The 22418-nt window shown below is 44.5% G+C and overlaps 1 protein-coding gene across 1 annotated transcript in view; it reads right to left on the reverse strand.

Moving 5' to 3' along the window:
* TBCCD1 (TBCC domain containing 1) overlaps positions 1-22418 on the reverse strand; it is a 139999-nt gene that overhangs the window by 71881 nt on the left and 45700 nt on the right. The window contains exon 3 of the mRNA XM_040432835.1: positions 5656-6022. Coding sequence (XP_040288769.1) covers positions 5656-6022 — 367 coding nt within the window. The remainder of the gene's footprint in view (positions 1-5655; positions 6023-22418) is intronic.

Here is a 22418-nt window from a genome sequence, read left to right on the forward strand (position 1 = left end):
TAATTTATTTGGATATGGGATATCTTACTTTGTCTTAGCTCCGGTAATAGCAGGCAGTGCGCCGCCTAGTGGGAGGAGCAGGCGCGTGACGTCAGTGAGTGAGCGCCGCCCCCCGCACTGCCTGCTATTACCGGAGCTAAGACAAAGTAAGATATCCCATATCCAAATAAATTATAATCCAAGTAAAGAGCTCAGCAATGAGCAATGATTAAAGTTAAAGTAGTTACTGATTAGTTTATAAATATACTGCTGTGAGCGGCGTGGCCCTGTATATTCTAACCCCCAGGCAAGCGTCCCTGTCACCATGGGAACGCCTGGGGGTTAGAATATACCATTGGATTTGAGTTTTTACGATCTCACTGAGCTCGTAAAACTCAGATCCGATGGTATATTCTATCCCCCAGGCAAGCGTCCCAGTCACCATGGGAACGCCTGGGGGTTAGAATATACCATCGGATCTTCTGAGTTACTCAGCCGCAAAACAAGCACCGGCTCTGCTTGGCCCCGGGCCAGCTCGGGGCCCCAACCAGCTCAGGGCCCCAAGCAATTGCTTGTTTTGCCTGTCTGTTAGCGACGGGCCTAGACCCACAATAGGAAGCCTCAGGCGACCCCCCGGAAAGGGCCGATCGACCCCCAAAGGGGTCGCGACCCCTAGGTTGAGAACCGCTGCCCTATATGAAGGTAGTGAGCGAACCTCACAAATAGGAGTGCACAAATAGCTATACAGGCGACAATAGAAGAAAGGTCAGAAGCAAATACAGGCCACAAATAACTGTGGCAATAAACAGTAGTCAGAAACAAAAGTGACAAATATAAATAAGACAGAGCTAGCCCACACCACTGATAGTTTTAACTCGTCTATGTATATATAGAGATAAGAGATGACAATGTGTATTAAAAATAAAATAATAAAAGTAAAGTTTTAAATAAAAAAAGCAGTACATGATCCAAAGACGTCCCTTATTCGACACTCTCCTCATTCTCCGCAAATTTGCGATCTTGCACAAAATGGGTGTTTTTTTAATAACAGAATAGAACACCAGTATCGAACGCGTGTATCTCACACTGACAGATGCAGCAAAGGCTGCAAATTAATTTTTTTGCCCAAAATAAGTGTTTTTTTTAAACCCAGAATATTATTGCAGTATTTATAGCTTGTATGTTACACTAACAAATGCAGCATAGGCTGTTTGAAGGTTTTCTGAGAGATATTATGTTAGAGCATCTAACGCCATATCAGCATGGCTTCATGAGGAACCGGTCATGCCAAACTAATTTAATCAGTTTCTATGAGGAGGTAAGTTCTAGACTTGACAGTGGTGAATCAATGGATGTCGTATATCTGGACTTCTCCAAAGCATTTGACACTGTACCACATAAAAGGTTAGTATATAAAATGAGAATGCTCGGACTGGGAGAAAACGTCTGTATGTGGGTAAGTAACTGGCTCAATGATAGAAAACAGAGGGTGGTTATTAGTGGTACACACTCAGATTGGGTCACTGTCACTAGTGGGGTACCTCAGGGGTCAGTATTGGGCCCTATTCTCTTTAATATATTTATTATTGATCTTGTAGAAGGCTTGCATAGTAAAAAAAAAAAAATCCGCAGATGACACTAAACTGTGTAAAGTAATTAACACTGAAGAGGACAGTATACTGCTACAGAGGGATCTGGATAGATTGGAGGCTTGGGCAGATAAGTGGCAGATGAGGTTTAACACTGACAAATGTAAAGTTATGCACATGGGAAGGAATAATGCAAGTCACCCGTACATACTAAATGATAAAACACTCGGTAACACTGACATGGAAAAGGATCTAGGAATTTTAATAAACAGCAAACTAAGCTGCAAAAACCAGTGTCAGGCAGCTGCTGCCAAGGCCAACAAGATAATGGGTTGCATCAAAAGGGGCATAGATGCCCGTGATGAGAACATAGTCCTACCACTTTACAAATCACTAGTCAGACCACACATGGAGTACTGTGTACAGTTCTGGGCTCCTGTAAACAAGGCAGACATAGCAGAGCTGGAGAGGGTCCAGAGGAGGGCAACTAAAGTAATAACTGGAATGGAACAACTACAGTACCCTGAAAGATTATCAAAATTAGGGTTATTCACTTTAGAAAAAAGACGACTGAGGGGAGATCTAATTACTATGTATAAATATATCAGGGGTCAGTACAGAGATCTATCCCATCATCTATTTATCCCCAGGACTGTGACTGTGACGAGGGGACATCCTCTGCGTCTGGAGGAAAGAAAGTTTGTATACAAACATAGAAGAGGATTCTTTATGGTAAGAGCAGTGAGACTATGGAACTCTCTGCCTGAGGAGGTGGTGATGGTGAGTACAATAAAGGAATTCAAGATTCGCCAAGATGTCTTTCTGGAGTGTAATAATATTACAGGATATAGCTACGGGGGAGGGGTCGTTGATCCAGGGAGTTATTCTGATTGTCTGATTGGAGTCGGGAAGGAATTTTTTATTCCCCTAAAGTGAGGAAAATTGGCTTCTACCTCACAGGGTTTTTTTTTTTTGCCTTCCTCTGGATCAACTTGCAGGATGACAGGCCGAACTGGATGGACAAATGTTTTTTTTTAAACCCAGAAAATTATTGCAGTATTTCAAGCTGGTCTTTCACACTGACAAATGCTGCAAAGGCGGAAAATAGGAAAATCCAGCTCACCCGCTTTAAAATCCAGATAATCCACTGCAAAGGCACCAGATGTAGGATATTGCCAAAAATTGTTGTTTTTTTTAAACCCAGATTATTATTGCAGTATTTCAAGCTTGGATTTGAATGTCACAAATGCGCATATGCTGTGCTGGTGCACTGAGCTTTAATAAAATGGCCGCTGCCGCCGCCCACCTAACTGACGGATAAAAGTTCCTTTACTGAGTCACTGGGCTCAGGGCAGGGTAAAAAGATTGTGCACTGCACCCACAAAACTAAATCTATGTAGATCGCTGAATTAACAAGCACTTCAGATTAAAGATTCTGTCCTATTCTCTCCCTCACAGCAGCAGCATCCTATCCCTACACTAAGCATAGCAGAGTGACGTGCAGCGCTACGTGACTCCAGCTTATATAGAGGCTGGGTCACATGCTGCACTGGCCAATCACAGCCATGCAATTAGTAGGCTTCTAAGGGCACAAGAGTAAAACGCTTGTTGATTGGCTGCTCTGCAGCTGTTCAAAAAGTGCCAAATAAATCTCCGAACACCGAACTCGAACTTTTACTGAAAAGTTCGGGTTCAGGGTCCAAAAATCCTTAAGTTTGGTACGAACCCAAAGTTTACAGTTCGGGTTCACTCAACCCTACATGTGAAACCATTTTTATTTTTTTACACTTTGCGTCCCCCATAAGGTCATGCAAGACCTCTGGGGGACATTTAACACCACTTTTTTTTCCTCCCACCATTGATATCTCCTGTAACTGGGGCTGACATAGTAAGCCCAGTTACAGGGGAAATAAACCCCCCAGAGAGGCTGTACAGCAGAATACTGCACTGTACAGCCTCAGTGCAGGGCTGATCGAGGTCTGTGGAAGACCCGACAGCTCCTGCACTCCCCCGGCGGTCACATGTGTATACAGCGATCGAGAAGGAAGGGACACCTGGGAACTGTCCCCGTCTTATCCCTGGGGTGCCCTGCTGTCACTGACAGCCGGCCCCCCCTGCTTGGCAGCTGCACGATTAGCGTGCAGCTGCCATCTCTGAATGGACGTTCCAGAACGTCCATTAAGATATAAACATCCACCCATAGGACGTTTATATCCTATGGGCAGATGTGAAGTGGTTAAAAGGGTTATCCCATGACTACTGTAAAAAATTTAAACCAGACATTATATAGTACATGACAAACTCTTTTTAATGAAGCTATAACCGGCCCTGTATCTTACATGGATACACAGATCTCCACATTTATATCACGCTGGCAGTTAAAGGGTAGTGTCTGTTCTGCTGTAGCTAAGCTAAGGGCGTGTCCATGCTCTCCCTATCAAAACTCTGATGGCAGCTGAAGGATGAAACTGAGCATGCGCAGCCAACCCAGTGAGCCGGACAAAGAAATAAGGGGGGGGGGGGGGGGGGGGGGGGGGAAGGGGGAGACCAGCAGGTGCCAACACATTTTTTTAATAACTCGGTGGGTAGTTTAAAGTTTTAATTACATGCAAATAAAAAAGTATTCAGATTCAGGCACTGGCTTGAATACTGTAGAATGTTTTTCATAGGACAACCCCTTTAATGCCATAAATGTGGATGTAAACTGCTGTTTCGGTGCCCTGCTGAGTTCACAAGAGAAAAAACACTTTTTGGCCTTTGCTGCACAGCTTTCCATGGCTTTATGGCGCCATGTGGCTACTGAACAGAGCTATGTGAGGGCTTATTTTTAAGTGGGATAAGTGGAAATGATCATTGATTCTATTTTGTGGTACACCTTTGTGACCTCTATCTTTCTGGGAAGCAGCAATTCTGTTTTAGGTTTTCTTATTGTGGCGAACACAGTGCAGGAAAAATGACGTTATCTATTTTGCTGGTCAGTACGATTATTTTAGATATTTATTTTTTTTATCCTATTTTTGAGTCACCATTTTCTGAGAGGCTTATGTTTTTTTACATTTTTCTGCTGATTATCTTATGTTGGGGCATGTTTATTGTGGGATTAGTTGACATTTTCAGTCGTACCATTTTGGGGAATATAGTACTTTTAGACAGGGTAGATCTTGTAATATTTTTATAGAGCCGGTCATTACGGATGGGGCGATACCTAATGGCGGATACAGCCGGGCCCCAGCTCCTGATCGACTGCGCCCACTTCATCAGTGCATCGTACATGTACGCCGTGTGTAGAGAAGGGTTTAATACCCAGAAGAGAGTACAAATAGTAAGAAAACAAACCATCGCCCCTCCATTCTTTCTCAACATTAAAGGTTTATTCCACTCTCAACATTTCATGGCTGATATTGGATAACCCTAGTAAAGTAGCAGCTAGAGGTGGGCAGAGTTACAGAAACAACTGAGTTGGCTCTGCTACGCTGTTTTTGGGCACTCTCAAAATTTTGAGACTGAACTACGCAAACGCATCATAGGACAGCGAGCTACACCGTCTCTGGAACTCCTATTCACTACAATAAGACTTAGGAAAACAATGTAGCACAGCTCTCGATGTTTCCATAACGCGGCCCACTCCTGGCAGCCGTTTATGGGATTTGCTATTTAAAGGGGTTGTCCACTTTTGTAATATTGATGACCTATCCGCAGATCGTCAGCTGCCTTCTCTACACTGTTTACCTGTTCAACATCTACATTGCAGCGGTGAGCAGTGTAATTACAGCTCATACGTAACAATTCGTGTCAAAGTGATGGCTCCTTCCTTTTCACTTGAACAGTAAAGAGCCGTCCCACTGAACTGAATAGAACCGCAGAGTTGTAATTACAACTAGTCCCTGCTGCAATGTCAACGGCGGGCAGGTCGCCAATGAAGAGAAGGATGCGCTTGTGTGAGCGCTGCGTTCTCTTCAAACAGCTGATCGGCGGGGGTGCTAAGGATGGGTCACCAATATTACAAAAGTGGATTGTACTGTGGAATAAGTTTACATACCATTCCAACAAACATGCAACTGAAAAATAAGTATTAGTATTTTCTTACTTTGTTGTGCCCATGCTAATTTTCTTCCTGACCTGATGCATGCTGACATCCCAAATGGGTTCACCACAAAGCATTCCTTTATCCAGGCCTGTAACTTTTGAAGGGAGAATGTTTCAGTTGTCTTTGAGTAACCACTTACAGTTTGCAATGGATGCCAAAGTGCTAAATCAATAAAAGAATGGACAGTTCTGTTTTTGTCCACTGTTCCTTCAAGAAGAAAGCCAAGAGCTTGAGCAGCTTCAAGGGATAAAAGACTACAGTGACTGGAATGAGAAGATTTTGTGAGCTGGTCAGGATCCAGAAGCAACTCCAAAAGATAAGGTATATGATTCTGCATGAACGCATGGTGGCCATATTCATCCCAGTTCTAACCAACAGAAAGAAAAAAAATTATTACATAAATTAGATTTCAGAAAGCAAATAATAAGCCAAAACAATTAAGAAAAAACATATGTGTAAAATGCCATCAGTGATACAAGTTTTTTGGTGTACTTTTCTAAAATTCCACCTGCTCGAGCTAGTTTCACACTAGCGCTAAAATGTTCATTGCATCCGGCATAGCTAGAAACTGCTGACACGCCGCCAGGCAGCCGTGTGTTTTTGTCTGGCTGAATCCTGGCACTAATGCCGGAAACAGACCAGATGCCATTATAGTCAATGGCTCCAGAGGGGAAAGGTGGTAACCGGCTATGCCTGATGTGATGAACTCTGGCGGGCTGTTGCTCTAAGGGTACTTTCACACTTGCGGCAGAGGATTCCGGCAGGCAGTTCCGTTGCCGGAACTGCCTGCCGGATCCGGCAATCCAGATGCAAACGGATGGCATTTGTTAGACGGATCCGGATCCATCTGACAAATGCATTGAAATACCGGATCAGTCTCTCCGATGTCACCCGGAAAAACGGACCCGGTATTTATTTATTTTCACAGATTTAAAAGGTCTGTGCATGCGCGGACCGGAAGAACGGATCCATCAATGCAGCAATAATTTTAATGCCGGATCTAATACACTAATACATTTTATCTGGCATTCTGGCAAGTGTTCAGGATTTTTGACCGGAGAGAAAACTGCAGCATGCTGCAGTATTTTCTCCGTCCAAAAAACATAAGAGGGACTGAACTGATGCATCCTGAACGGATTGCTCTCCATTCAGAATGCATTAGGATAAAACTGATCAGTTTTTTTTCCGGTATTGAGCCCCTGGGACGGAACTCAATACCGGAAAACAAATACGCTAGTGTAAAAGTACCCTAACTGAACAGCTTGCCAGAACATTTTAGCGCTAGTGTAAAACTAGCAACTAGCTTTTGTACTTTAGGCCTCATGCACACAATTATTTTTTTTTAATCGCACACCAACCCATTAATTTCGTTTTAATAGTTTTTATTGCATTTTTGACAATTACAGGAATATATCGGGCATACCCGATGTGCAAGGTACAAAAAAAAAAAGATACATAACATCTTAAATAACTGTAACCAAAGTAGGGCTCCTGTGCGGAGAACCCTTGAAGAGTATTAACTTGTGCTGAAATAGAAAAAGACGATTCCGGCACTTATTTTTCTTCCCATAAAATCTTCCTCTTTATTAAATCACATCATATGCTGGACAGTATCACAAACAAGCTGTTAACTTGTGCTGCCTGTAGAAGAAGAGTGTTAGTTGTGCTGAGGAAAGTGGCTACCTATGTCAAGTCTGAGGGAACCAATGGCTAGAGCCCACTCTGCTAAACCTGATACTATTGAGGTGCTGGCTTCTATCTAGAGAGGCTGGTTTGTGGAGGCTTTATGGCACGGAACAATATGGGGAAGTTTCCCAGGGGCTCCAATTTATCTTAAATCTGCCATATACCCCCCAGACCAAAGCAATAACCCTCTCAAAAGAGTAGGTGGTGTTAAGTGCTGATACTAATTCAGAGAGGTCTGGGATGTCAGGGGTCTTCCATTTCCGTAGGAGTAATAATTTTACCATTACGCATATTATGCAGAACAAAACCCTCAAACGGGCTGGAAGGAGATCAACTCCTATGAATAAAAGGGCCAGCTACGGAGACCAGGTTGTCTCAAAAGGCATATTCCAGTCTAGTAGGTCTCGGCAAGTGGACCAATATCCTTGGATGCTAGGACATTGCCACAAGATATGGAACAAGGTGCCCCTGCAACCGCAACCTCTCCAGCATAGGTTAGAGACATGAGGATACATAAGAGCCAATCTGTCTGGTGTGTAATACCATCTAAGCACTGTTTTTACAGCCGATTCTACGTGGGAGGTGCATTTCAGGTGTTTGTGAATCTTTCTAAGGGCCTGCAACCAATCCATTTCAGAAATAGACAAGTTCAAGTCCCTTTCCCAAGCGATCATAGGATGAGAGCGTTTAAAGTGTGTCGGCTGAAGGATGGAGTTATATAGGGGCTTCAAACCCTTCATGTTGCCCATAATATATAGTTTAGCTAGTCTATCTATTTTAACCCCGGAAGGCTGCAGGTCTTGTAACAAATGGCGGATCTGGAGGTATTTAAAGAATTCCCTGCTCGGGATAGAAAACTTTTCACATATCGGTTGGAAGTTGGAACCGCTGTAATACCCCTTTATCTAAAAGGTCTCCCACTGTGTGGATATTGGCTGAAACCCATAGTGACAGATCAGAGTGAGGAAGTAGAGACCGGAGCAGAGAGAAGGTAAGAGAGGCAAGTGTAGGGGGGTCATCAGCATCTGCCAGTACATGGTACGTAGATCATGCCCTCAGCGATGCCAGCACCGTCGGGCTTAGACTTTTAGGAGTAGGAATCTTCCAAAATGGTAAGTGCAACAACTCCCTCAAGGAGTATGGGGCGGCTTGTGATGCTTCCAGATGTACCCAGGGTAGATCCTGGGACAACTGAACCCAGCCCTTCAGCATTGAGACCAATGTAGATACATAGTACAATTTTAGATCTGGTAGCGCTAAACCTCCCATACGTCTTTCCCTAGTTAAGATATTACGAGCGATCCTGGGGTGTTTCCCTTCCCAATAGGCAGGGTGCGTTACATATATAAAAACTTAGGGAGGATAAACATTTTAAACGTATCAATCTTACCCATCCACGAGGCGTCATATTTAGCAAATTCTATAAGTTCCTTTTCTGTGGAGACTAGGAGAGAGTCATAGTTTAGTGCGTACAATTGGGCCGGGGTATGTGACATGTTGATTCCTAAGTATTCAATGCTGAGGTGCTGCCAATCAAAGGTCCAAGTGTTGATAGGTAGGGATTGCGTTTTGGAGGAATTAAGGTGGTAGTACGTAAGGTCACAATAATGAGAGATTTGGGGCATAACTGCCGACAGGGACTCTTCTGGATTTGTGAGGGTTAGGCACAGGGCCGGCGCCACCAGTAAGGCGACTTAGGCAGTCGCCTAGGGCGCCATTTAGCAGGGGGCGCCCGTTGCAGTGTAAAAAAAAAATAAAAATAAAAAATTGGATATATAAGTTCGGCCGGCCGGCGGCGCCCCTCCTGAGCGGCTGAGCGCTTGCCGCTCTAAAGAATCTCCGGCCGCCGGCTCAGTGCTGCGCAGCCAGCTGTCATTCTGTGTCCGAGCTCTGTTAGGTCCGCGGTACAGGAGCTTTTGTTTCCTGTACCCGGCCGGACTGACAGGAAGTGCTCACTTAGTGTGCACTTCCTGTTAGTCCGGCCGGGTACAGGAAACAAATGCTCCTGTACCGTGGACCGAACAGAGCTCGGCCACGCTACACTAGAGGTGACGGGGGGAGGGGGGGCTGGCTGCAATGAGAGTGACAAGAGGGGGGGGGGCTGGCTGCAATGAGAGTGACAAGAGGGGGGGGGGGGCTGGCTGCAATGAGAGTGACAAGAGGGGGGGGGCTGGCTGCAATGAGAGTGACAAGGGGGGGGCTGGCTGCAATGAGAGTGACAAGGGGGGGGGGCTGGCTGCAATGAGAGTGACAAGAGGGGGGGGCTGGCTGCAATGAGAGTGACAAGGGGGGGGCTGGCTGCAATGAGAGTGACAAGGGGGGGCTGGCTGCAATGAGAGTGACAAGGGGGGGGCTGGCTGCAATGAGAGTGACAAGGGGGGGGGGGCTGGCTGCAATGAGAGTGACAAAGGGGGAGGCTGGCTGCAATGAGAGTGACAAGGGGGGGGGGGGGCTGGCTGCAATGAGAGTGACAAGGGGGGGGCTGGCTGCAATGAGAGTGACAAGGGGGAGGCTGGCTGCAATGAGAGTGACAAGGGGGGGGGCTGGCTGCAATGAGAGTGACAAGGGGGGGGCTGGCTGCAATGAGAGTGACAAGGGGGGGGGCTGGCTGCAATGAGAGTGACAAGGGGGGGGGCTGGCTGCAATGAGAGTGACAAGGGGGGGGGCTGGCTGCAATGAGAGTGACAAGGGGGGGCTGCAATGAGAGTGACAAGGGAGGGGGGGCTGCAATGAGAGTGACAAGGGAGGGGGGGTAAAATGAGAGGGACAAGGGAGGGGAGGCTGGAATGAGAGTGACAAGGGAGGGGGGGGGGGAGAAGAGAGTGACAAGGGAGTCTCCAGAGCCAGACCAAGAGCCAGACTGCAGCCAGAGACCAGATCATCTTATTGTCCTGGTGGTAAGTAGACAATGCATTATATTTATTATGTAATTGTTTAGTTATTAATACTACATTGGAGACTAATTTACCTCACATTTAGGGTCCATTCACACATCCATGTGTGTTTTGCGGATCCACAAAACACGGACAGCAGCAATGTGCGTTCCGCATTTTGCGGGCACTAAGAGAATATGCCTATTCTTGTCCGCTATTGCGGACAAGAATAGGACATGTTCTATTTTTTTCAGGATCGGAATTGCGGATCCCATAGAAATGTATGGGTCCGCAATTCCGTTACGCAAAAAGAGACAGCTACAAGAAGCTGGATTTACCCTAAGGGAAACATAGCAGTTCTTTTAATTTAAAAGCTGAGAAAGGGGTGGAACATATGTGATGTCATGATATGGGCAGATCATCTGATAAGGGGGGGGGGGGCGGCAATTTTTATCTTGCCTAGGGCGGCAAAAATCCTTGCACCGGCCCTGGTTAGGCACACGTCATCTGCATATAAGGATATTACATGGGGTCGCCCATCTACGGTAACCCCTGAAATATTGGTGTCCTGTCTAATCGCCTAGGCCAACGGTTCCATGGCTATTATAAAAATAAAGGGAGATAGGGGACAGCCTTGTCTAGTGCCATTCGTGAGCTCGAACACATCTGACAAGGCTCCATTTACAAACGTTCTAGCCGTAGGGTTACTATAGAGTGCTCTAACGGCAGTGAGAATGGAGCCAATGCAACCCAGTTGCTTAAGCACCGAGAAGGCAAACGACCAACGAAGTCTATCGAATGCCTTCTCGGCGTCCAATGCCAACGCGGGAATGCCACTCTTCTGAACATGATGAAAAATAACTAGCAGGCGTCTCGTGTTATAGTAGGTCAGACGGGTCGGAACGAAGCCGGCCTGGTCCACATGAATAATGGAAGGTAGAATTTTGGCTAAACGGGTGGCCAATAACTTCGCATATATTTTGACATCCTGGTTTAGGAGGGAGATGGGCCTAAAATTCTGTGGTCTATCAGGCGATTTGCCAGGTTTAGGGAGGGTGATAATAAGGGCTTGTAGATTTTCAGCCGGCAGAGATCCCTGGGACATTGCAGCTTAACAGAAGTCTCTTAGGTAGGGGCTAATAATCTGCTTAAAATGTTTATAATAATGGCTAGCAAAGCCATCGGGGCCAGGGGCTTTGTCTCTAGGGAGAGACGCAATCACCGGCTCCACTTCCTCGATAGTAATAGGAGAGTTAAGGTCCTGAAGCTGGGAACTAGTTAGTGTGGGTAAATGTAGGGAATTGAGATACATACTAACCCGGTCATCTAGGTCCGCTGGGGCGGGGGAGGAATTTTGTAAATTATAAAGATTGGTATAGTATGATTAAAAGCCATTAGCAATCTCTATGGGGGAGTAAACTTTCTCCTGTGAATAGCGATGGATAAGGTGAGGGATTCTGCTTTTTGTATGACGTGCCTTAAATCTAGACGCCAAAAGTTTACCCGCTTTGTTATCATGTGAATAATAAGTCGCTTTTATTTTGCAAAGCATTTTCTCGTAGGAGGAAAGCATATAACCTCTCAACTCCTGTCTGAGGCGTCTAAGCTCATCTGCTAACAAAGGAGTAGGATTCGCTTTGTTATTTGCCTCCACTAGTTGTAGTTGGGACAGAATGTTTGATATCTTTGCTTCCAGTCACTTTTTTCGTATCGCACCCTGCTGTATAAAGGACCCCCGGATGCAGGCCTTGTGAGCGTTCCACAGAGTCACTGGGTCTGTGTGAGAGGAATCATTAAATTTGACAAAATCTTTGAAATCTGTTTCTATGCAGGAGCCATACTGAGGTTCTCAGAGCAAAAGGGGGTTACTCCGCCACAAGTATACTTGTGGGGAGTTAATAGATTCAGAAACCGCCAAAGTAATAGTAGCATGGTCAGACCATTTGATAGTTTCTATGGAGGAATTTTGTGCCTGAGGGAGGAGTGCTCTATCCACAAGAAACATGTCAATCCTGGAATACATATTATGAACCCCAAAATGAAATGAGTAATCGCTAGAAGACACATGGTGGATACACCAGACGTCATATAACTGCTCCTTCCAGAAGGTAGTAGTGAGGGAAGGGGTGGCCCGCATTGGGGAGGTGGAAGTATCCACAGACGGATCTGATGTCAGATTAAAATCACCACAGATCACCAGTTTTCCCTGTTGTTTCTTATGGACCAGCTTCATTAACTTGTGAAAGAAATGTATTTGGCCCTGGTTCGGAGCATACAGAGACACTACGGTGAATACTACATTATTAAGAGTGCATATCAGTATACAAATAGTCCATGAGGATCTATGTGGTCAGCTACATGGCAAAATGCTACCGTGTTTTTGATAGCTAACATGACCCCCCTGGATTTGGTGTGAAAGTGCGATTGAAAAATGTGTGGAAACTGTGTATGTCTCAGCCTGAAAGCATCACGCTGAAGCAAATGCGTCTCCTGTATCCCTAGAACATCACACTGTAATACCTTTGATTCTTTCCACAGGTGCGCTCTGCGCATTGGGTTGTTAAGCCATTGGCATTCATGCCAGCAAATGTAATTAAAATGATAGATTAAAATAAACAGCATTCTATTACTAGCAGGTAATAACAGAGATATCAGACACAGAACATCTCTCAGCGAGGAAGTCTGCATCACCCGGACAAAGGTAGCACGAGAGAAAACAGGCATAGTATGAGCACCTAGAGAATTTAACCCCCAAGGACACAGGAGGTAAAACATCAAACTTAAACAGAGGTAGAACATAGTAACCCTAAAAGAGGCTCAATACAAGAAGTAAGGCAAATGTCCCGTCTGCAACCTAGGATTGAGGCAGGTTAGAATGACAGAACCCGTACAAACGTACAGCACCTGAAGGCGAGGCATACTCGCCGTGAAACTTGGTTCAGCGTACTCTTGACCAGTCTTTGCGGACTTTGGCTGGAGCATGGCGTTGAGCTTCATCTGTGGAGGACACGGGGATGTTCCAACTTTGTAAGAGTGCCAGTCCCTCATCAATGGCCTTTATGGAAGACTCTGTTATGGTGTATCAGCAGGCAGACTGGAAAAACCCAGCGGTACGGTACATTAGCACTTCTAAGGGCTGACGTGATAGGTGAGAGGGCCCTCCTCAAACGCAGTGTAGCTGCAGATAAGTCTGCAAATAAGAGTACCTTATGGAAGGGTGCAGGGAGACCTCAGTTTTTCCTCGCTGAAGACAGTAGCTGTTCTTTGATCCTGAAGAAATGAACTCTGGCTAGCACATCCCGAGGCACTGAGTCCTCCAGATGTCGCGGTCGAGGAACGCGGTGCGCCCGGTCAATTTCCAAGTCCCTGTCAGGGCAATCCGGCAAAGCTGCTTTCAGAAGAGACCGCACATAGTCAGGGATTTCTATGGGACACACAGATTCCGGAATCCCTCTCAACTTGATATTGTTGCGTCTGCTTCTATCTTCAAGGTCGGCCATTTTGGCCTTAATCATTTCCACCTCTGCCTCTAGCTCTGTGTGAGCGTCAATTAGGGCGTTGTGCGAGGATGCAAAGTCCCCAAATTTACTTTCCAGGTGGTCTGTCCGGACCCCCAGCTCATCGATATCAGTACGCAGAGGTGCTATGATGGACTTTATGTCCAGCAGCAAGGATCGCCGCTGCAGTATCAGCATTTCACGCATGGCGGTATCTGTGAAGGCTGTATTGGCTTCTTCTGAGCCTGCAGGAAAGCTCTTTGTGTCCATGCATAGGGGTAAATTAACAGCCGCATGTCGGGCATTTAATTGTGTGGGTTCCCGCTGAGAGGAGGGTGAAGCTGAAGGAAGCTCACGTGGTGTAAGGTTTGGTGGGGAGCTGTGACTCACCGGTCGTTGTGTTCCTTCCGAGCTCTGAGGCATCTCTACCCCGCTGGCTGGCGTGCTATGATCTCCCAGCTCCAGCTGGGTGGGGAGCCCCGAGTCAGACAGCGATCTCCGCAAAGATGAGGCAGGAGAGCTATGAGGGAGGTCTGGTGTTGTTGTGCGCTCAGAGGGAGAGACCGCTAAACTTTCAGCGCCATCTTGGATGTCTCCTGCATCTCTGGAGAAGTAGAACTTCGTAAGTTTCGGCTGCTTAGCCGACTTCTTCCTGCGCCCAGTCATGTCTTGTGAAGGTTACCTCGAGTTTTAGGCAGAAAAAGAGTAACGCTGGGCTTTGTAATGTCGCTTAATTCGGTGCTATCACGGGAGCTCAGGCTCTACACAACCATCCACCTAGGCAGCCAGACCATGCCCCCCCAACCCATTAATTTCAATGGATCGGCTGTCCGCATCCATTCGACAAATTATAGAACATGTCCTGTTCTCATTCGCGCTGTGGAGGAGAATAGCCATTTCTATTAATGGGAGAGAGAAAAAACACAGAAAGCTATCCGTATTTTGAGGAATGGAATATAGAAACAGTCATGTATATGAGCCCTAGAGATGCAGTCACCATTTACATGACTAGGGCCCCACTATGAGCATAATACGATACAAATAGGCTGAAGTAATAAAAAAAAATAAAAAAAAGGTTTCATGCAGCATCTATGGAAAATAAGAAATTACTAAAAATCTGCAAAATTTGGACCATTTTTAGACAATTAAAAATACTTATTTCATACAGCAGGCACCTGGCCGCGATGACAGGTGATCCCGCCGATTAACCCCTCAGGTGCCAAGATCAACGTTGATCTTGGCACCTGTGAGGTAAGGCAGCGGGATGCGGCTCTCTCTGCCTTCCGATTGGAGCCCCCACAGTGAAATTGCAGGGCTCCAAGTGGTTACCATGGCAGCCTGGACCCTTGTGAAGCCTTTCATGGCTCCCATGCACAAAGCACAGCGCAGCAGGGAACATGTGAAAATCCTATTTACTCTAATAGGGCGAGAATAGGATTTGGGGCTAATAGTTATTAAATTAAAAGTTTAGAAATGTAAAAAAATATATATATATATATATATATATATATATATACTTATCTTAGATATAAAAATATTTTAACAATAAAATAAAAAAAATTCAGGTATTGCCACTTCCGGGAAAAAAAAAAAGTAAATTCCTGTGAGGTGAACGTTGTAACGCAAAAAAACCAAACACGCAATTCGTCATTTTATTGTCACCTTACCCCTCCCCCACCCAAAAAATTGAATAACAGTGATCAAAAAGTCGTACATACCACAAAAATGGTACCCATAAAAACTACCCTCATACAGCTCTGCGGACGGAAATATTAAATAGTTAGTTATGGCTGTGAGAAAATAGCAATGAAAAGAAAATTGATTTTTTCAAAGGTTTTTTTATTTTATACAAGTTTAGTATTGTTGTATTCTTATTAAGCTGCAGAATAAGAATGTCATGTAATTTTTAGTGCACAGTGAACGTCATAATATCAAAACCCCAAAAACCTAGGCAGAATTGTGGGTTGTTTCTTTTCAAATTAACCCCACAAAGAATTTTACCCCCGATTTCCAATAACAGGCATGGTAAATTAAATATGCCCCCATATGGCTATATGACTCGAAAATGTAAAAAAAAGTTATAGCTATTGGAACGCTTTGACTTATCCAGGCCATTCTGAGATTGTTTTTTCGTCACATATTGTACTTCATGACACTAGTAAAATGGAGTAAAAAAAAATAATTTTTATTTATAAAAAAATACCAAATTTGCCCAAAATTTGGAAAAATTTTCAAATTTACAAGTTTTAATTTTTCTACTTCTATAATACATAGTAATACCTACAAAAATAGTTATTACTTTACGTTCCCCATATGTCTACTTCATGTTAGGATGATTTTGAGAATGACATTTCATTTTTGGGGGATGTTACAAGGCTTAGAAGTAAATCTTGAAATTTCTCAGAAATTTTCAAAAAACAACTTTTTAAGGACCAGTTCAGGTCTGAAGTCACTTTGTGAGGCTTACATAATAGAAACCACCCAAAAATGCCCATTCTAGAAACTACACCCCTCAAGGTATTCAAAACTGATTTTACAAATGTCGTTAACCCTTTAGGTGTTCCACAAGAAATAATGGAAAATAGAGATACAATTTCACTTTTTTGGCAGATTTTCCATTTTAATATTTTTTTTCCAGTTACAAAGCAAAGGTTAACAGCCAAATAAAACTCAATATTTATGGCCCTGATTCTGTAGTTTACAGAAACACCCCATATGTGGTCGTAAACTGCTGTACGGGCACACAGCAGGGCACAGAAGGAAAGGAATGCCATACGGTTTTTGGAAGGCAGATTTTGCTGGACTGGTTTTTTGACACCATGTCCCATTTGAAGCCCCACTGATGCACCGCTAGAGTAGAAACTCCAAAAAAAAGTGACCCCATTTTAGAAACTACGGGATAGGGTGGAAGTTTTGTTGGTACTAGTTTAGGGTACATATGATTTTTGGTTGCTCTATATTACACTTTTTGTGAGGCAAGGTAACAAGAAATTGCTGTTTTGGCACCGTTTTTATTTTTTGTTATTTACAACATTCATCTGACAGGTTAGAACATGTGGTAATTTTATAGACCAGGTTGTCACGGACGCGGCGATACCTAATATGTATACTTTTTTTTTTTATGTAAGTTTTACACAATTTCATTTTTGAAACAAAAAAATAAAAATCATGTTTTAGTGTTTCCATAGTGAGCCATAGTTGTTTCAGTTTTTGGGCGATTATCTTGGGTAGGGTATGATTTTTGTAGGATGAGATGACGGTTTGATTGGCACTATTTTGGGTTGCGTATTACTTTTTGATCGCTTGCTAATACACTTTTTGTGATGTAAGGTGACAAAAAATGGTTTATTTAGCAGTTTTTTTTTTTTACGGTGTTCATCTGAGGGGTTAGGTCATGTGATATGTTTAGAGAGCATGTTATTACGGACATGGCGATACTTAATATGTATAGTTTTATTTATTTATGTAAGTTTTACACAATAATATCATTTTTTAAACAAAAAAAAAATCATGTTTTAGTGTTGCCAAATATTTTGAAGTTTTTGGGTAATTATCTTAGCTAGGGTCTCATTTTTTGCGTGGTGAGATGGTGGTTTGATTGGCACTATTTTGGGTGCGTATTACTTTTTGATCGCTTGCTAATACACTTTTTGTGAAGTAAGGTGACAAAAAATGTTTATTTAGCACAGTTGTTTTATTTTTTTACGGTGTTCATCTGAGGGGTTAGGTCATGTGATATTTTTATAGAGCCGGTCGATACGGACGCGGCGATACTTAAATAAATAAAAAGTATACATATTAGGTAAGTTTTACACAATAACAGCTTGTTTAAAAAACAAAAAATGATGTTTTAGTGTCTCCATATTCTGAGCCATAGGTTTTTTGTTTCTTTTTGGACGATTGTCTCAGGTAGGGGCAAATTTTTTGCGGGATGAGGTGACAGTTAGATTGGTACTGTTTTGGTGGGCATACGCCTTTTTGATCGCTTGCTATTACACTTTTTGTGATGTAAGGTGACAAAAAATGGTTTATTTAGCACAGTTTTTTATTTTTTATTTTACGGTGTTCATCTGAGGGGTTAGGTCATGTGATATGTTTATAGAGCCGGTCGATACCCAATATGTAAAACCTTTTTTTTTCCCAAAAATTTTTTGGGGGGAAAATGACGTTTTTGTTTATTTTTACTTGAAACTTAATTTTTGGGAGGAAAACTTTATTTTTTGTCCCACTTTGGGACTTTAAATTTTGGGGGTCTAATCCTTTACAATGCATTCCAATACTTCTGTATTGGAATGCATTGGCTGTATGAGTAATACAGTGTGTATTACTCATACAGCTTCCTGCCTGTGAGATCCAGGGGGCTGGATCTCACAGGCTCGACACCGGAAGGCAGCGCAATCCCTTCCTTAGGCATCGCGCTGCCTTCCATGCCATCGGGTCCCCCCTACAGCCCCACGGGGACCCTATGGCACCGCCGCCTGATTTTGGGTATACAGCTGAGGACATGGGTTGCTAGATGGCAGCTAGCACATCCGCAATACCCAGTCCCCATAGCTCTGTGTGCTTTTATTGTGTAAAAAAAAAACGATTTAATGCATATGCAAATTAACCTGAGATAAGTCCTGTCCCTGACTCATATCATGGGCAGGACTCATGTCAGGTTAATTTGCATATGCATCAAATCGTTTTGTTTTTTTTCACAATAAAAGCACACAGAGCGATGGGGACTGGGTATTGCGGATGTGCTAGCGGCCATGTAGCAGTACATTTCCACAGCTCTATACACAAAATCCCGGTGACAGGTTCCCTTTAAGGGGTTTTCCGTGATTTTAATACTGAGGACCCCCGCCGTTCAGCTGTTTAAAGAGAAGGTCACACTCCCGGCTTTATTGTTTACCTGCTCACCGTCGACATCGCAGAGGTGAGCAGGTGTAATTACAAGCCGTCCCATTCACTTCTATGGGACGGCTCGTTCCTATACACTTGAATAGGAAGGAGCCATCCCACAGAAGTGAATGGGACGGCTTGTAATTACACCTGCTCACCTCTGCGATGTCGACGGTGAGCAGGTAAATAAAGGGAAGGCTCGGCTCGCATGGAGTGTGGCCTTCTCTTCAACCAGCTGATCGGCGGGGGTCCCGGGTGTTGAACCCCCGCTGATCTGGTATTCATGATCCACCCTGAGCATAGGTCATCAATATTAAAATCCTGTATAAGGCCTCTTTCACACTTGCGTTGTCCGGATCCGTTGTGTACTCCATTTGCTGGAGGTGCCCGCCGGATCCGTAACAACGCAAGTGAACTGAAAGCATTTGAAGACGGATCCGTCTTCAAAATGCGTTCAGTGTAACACTATGGCAGCCAGGACGCTATTAAAGTCCTGGTTGCCATAGTAGTAGTGGGGAGCGGGGAAGCAGTATACTTACAGTCCGTGCGGCTCCCGGGGCGCTCCAGAATGACATCAGAGCGCCACATGCGCATGGATGACGTGATCCATGCGATCACGTCATCCATGCGCGTGGGGCGTCCTGACATCACTCTGAAGCGCCCCGGGAGCCGCACGGACGGTAAGTATACTGCTCCCCCGCTCCCCACTACACTTTACCATGGCAAACAGGACTTTAGCGTCCCGGCAGCCATGGTAACCATTCAGAAAAAGCTAAACGTCGGATCCGGTAATGCGCCGAAATGACGTTTAGCTTAAGGCCGGATCCGGATTAATGCCTTTCAATGGGCATTAATTCTGGATCCGGCCTTGCGGCAAGTGTTCAGGATTTTTGGCCGGAGCAAAAAGCGCAGCATGCTGCGGTATTTTCTCCGGCGAAAAAACGTTCCGGTCCGGAACTGAAGACATCCTGATGCATCCTGAACGGATTTTTCTCCATTCAGAATGCATGGGGATAATCCTGATCAGGATAGAGCCCCGACGACGGAACTCTATGCCGGAACAAAACAACGCAAGTGTGAAAGAGCCCCAACCCCTTTAACTGTAAAAACCAGTGTTAGGCAGCTGCTGCCAAGGGGCATAGATGCCCGTGATGAGAACAAAGTACTGCCACTTTACAAATCACTAGTCAGCTCACACATTGAGTACTGTGTACAGTTCTGGGCTCCTGTGAACAAGGCAGACATAGCAGAGCTGGAGAGGGTTCAGAGGAGGGCAACTTAAGTAATAACTGGAATGGGTGGACTACAGTACCCTGAAAGATTAACAAAATTAGGGTTATTCACTTTAGAAAAAAGACGACTGACGGGAGATCTAATAACTATGTATAAATATATCAGGGGTCAGTACAGAAATCTCTCCCATCATCTATTTATCCCCAGGACTGTGACTGTGACAAGGGGACATCCTCTGCGTCTGGAGGAAAGAAGGTTTGTACACAAACATAGAAGAGGATTCTTTACGGTAAGAGCAGTGAGACTATGGAACTCTCTGCCTGAGGAGGAGGTGATGAGTTCACTAAGAGTTCAAGAGGGGTCTGGATGTATTTCTGGAGTGTAATAATATTACAGGTTATAGTTACTAGATTTCTGAATAGGTCATTGATCCAGGGAGTTATTCTAATTGGAGTCGGGAAGGAATTTTTCCCCTAAAGTGGCCTACCTCTGGATTAACTTGCAGGATAACAGGCTGAACTGGATGGACAGATGCCACCAATGATACGACTTTTCCTACACAGAGCCGCGCCGTTCGCCTGCTGTGCCCCATTACTGTCTTCTCTCCTGCTCCACATGCTGATTACTATCGGAGGGATGGGGAGGAGACATCAGCTTTACTAGTGGGCGTTCCTTCTTCCTGCGCTTTGATTGGACAGCGCTACAGCCAGGGAGAAGGAACGCCCACTAGTGAAGCTGATGTCTCCTCCCCATTACTCTGATAGTAATTAGCATATGGAGCAGGAGAGGAGACAGTAATGGGGCACAGCAGACGAACAGAGCGGCGCCCAGGAATAATGGTGAGTGCTGGGACATCGCTGGGTGCTGCTCTGTGTAGCCTAATACTTAAAGTCTGGACCCAGGAAAATACTTTAACACATAATACAGGAGGCCGGTGCCGGCAGCAGAATCGCATTGCCGGCACCCTGCCCCTGACAGGGAGCTGCGATCAGCGGCAGGTAACCCCTCAGGTGTGGCACCTGAGAGGTTAACTGCCGCTGATCTGCCAGTACCTGCCTCCTGTATTAAGGGGTAATTATCATTGGTGGTGCAGTGTGCCCCCCCCCCCAACCCCCCATCCCATTAAAATCATTGGTGGCACAGGGCACCGGCTCCTCTCAACCACCCAGTATTAAAATCATTGGTGGCAGTGGCCACAGGGTCCTCTCGAGAGGCATTCCGTTTTTCATTCCCATAATATAAGTCTATGGGCTGCAAAACGGATCCGTCCCGTTTCCCTTATGCAGGAGAGGACTCCCCTGCATAACGGAAGCGGGGTGGATCCATTATGCAGCCCATAGACTTCTATTATGAAAGGAATGAATAACGGAATGCCTCTAAAGGTCATCATAGAACTGCATTATAGTCTGTGGTAACGGAATCCATAACGCAATTAACATTTTACCAGTAAATGAAGCGTGAACGAATTTCAAAATATGAAATTCGCTCATCTCTAGATATATTTGAGAGATGTGCACCTGTTCTGCGTTTTTGACCAGCACTTGGTTTGGTCTCACAATCACTGACCTGTGAATTAAAGGGGTTTTCCGCTGGATAGATCATCAGTATCTGATTGGCAAAGGTCCCGGGAGTCATACCCCTACCAATCAGCTTAGAAAACCCCTTTAAGCATAAAGGCTGCAGCCTCTCCTGATACCAATATTCTTCCCCAAGTTGCAGATACAAATCAGTATTACAGATCTACATTTTTTTAAATTTCATTGACTTCTAGGGGAAAATACAGTTATCATAAAGATTTCATCAGAGAATTCTGTAAAAAAAAAAAAAAAAAAAACTCTGCCTGTACAAACATTTATGAATGAATGGGCCGTTCTAAAGAGCTCTCTGAATTCAAGTTTCTTGCTCGATTAGGATGCCAGCCAGTTTCTGAAATTTCATCCCTCCTAAATATTCCTTAGGGTCCATTCACACGTCCGTTGTTTCTTTCCTGATCTGTTCCGTTTTTTGCGGAACAGATCTGGACCAGTTCTGTACCCATTCATTTTCAATGGGTCCTGAAAAAAAATCTGACATTGAGCTGTCCGAATTTTTTCAGGACCCATTGAAAATGAATGGGTACAGAACTGGTCCAGATCTGTTCCGCAAAAAACGGAACAGATCAGGAAAGAAACAACGGACGTGTGAATGGACCCTTAATGAACTTTGAATGGTATTGACAGCAATTCAGCCACAAAGTGAGGAGATTTATCATCAACCTGAACCAGCTTTCTGAAGAGAGAGAGAGAAAAAAAAAAAAAAAAAAAGGATAAGTTGTTAACCTCGTGTTTGTGACTTTTTAAAACACCAGAGACAAAATATTGTCGCAAGTGTCATTTTTATGTTGCCCTCGCCACTTTTTGAAAATGGGGAGTGGAGATACAGGGACCATTTATGTTCATTTGCTCCAGTTTTCAGGTGCAAATGAGGACAAATCTATGAACATTTCATTCAGGCACATGGACTGTGTGTGCCTCTTCATAAATTAGGCACATCCTCCGGAAACCTAGGAGATTTCAAATACCAAAGTAAAACACAGTCTTGATAAATC

The sequence above is a fragment of the Bufo bufo genome, chromosome 5 (genome assembly GCF_905171765.1).
Source record: "Bufo bufo chromosome 5, aBufBuf1.1, whole genome shotgun sequence".
In the NCBI taxonomy this organism is placed as follows: Eukaryota; Metazoa; Chordata; class Amphibia; order Anura; family Bufonidae; genus Bufo; species Bufo bufo.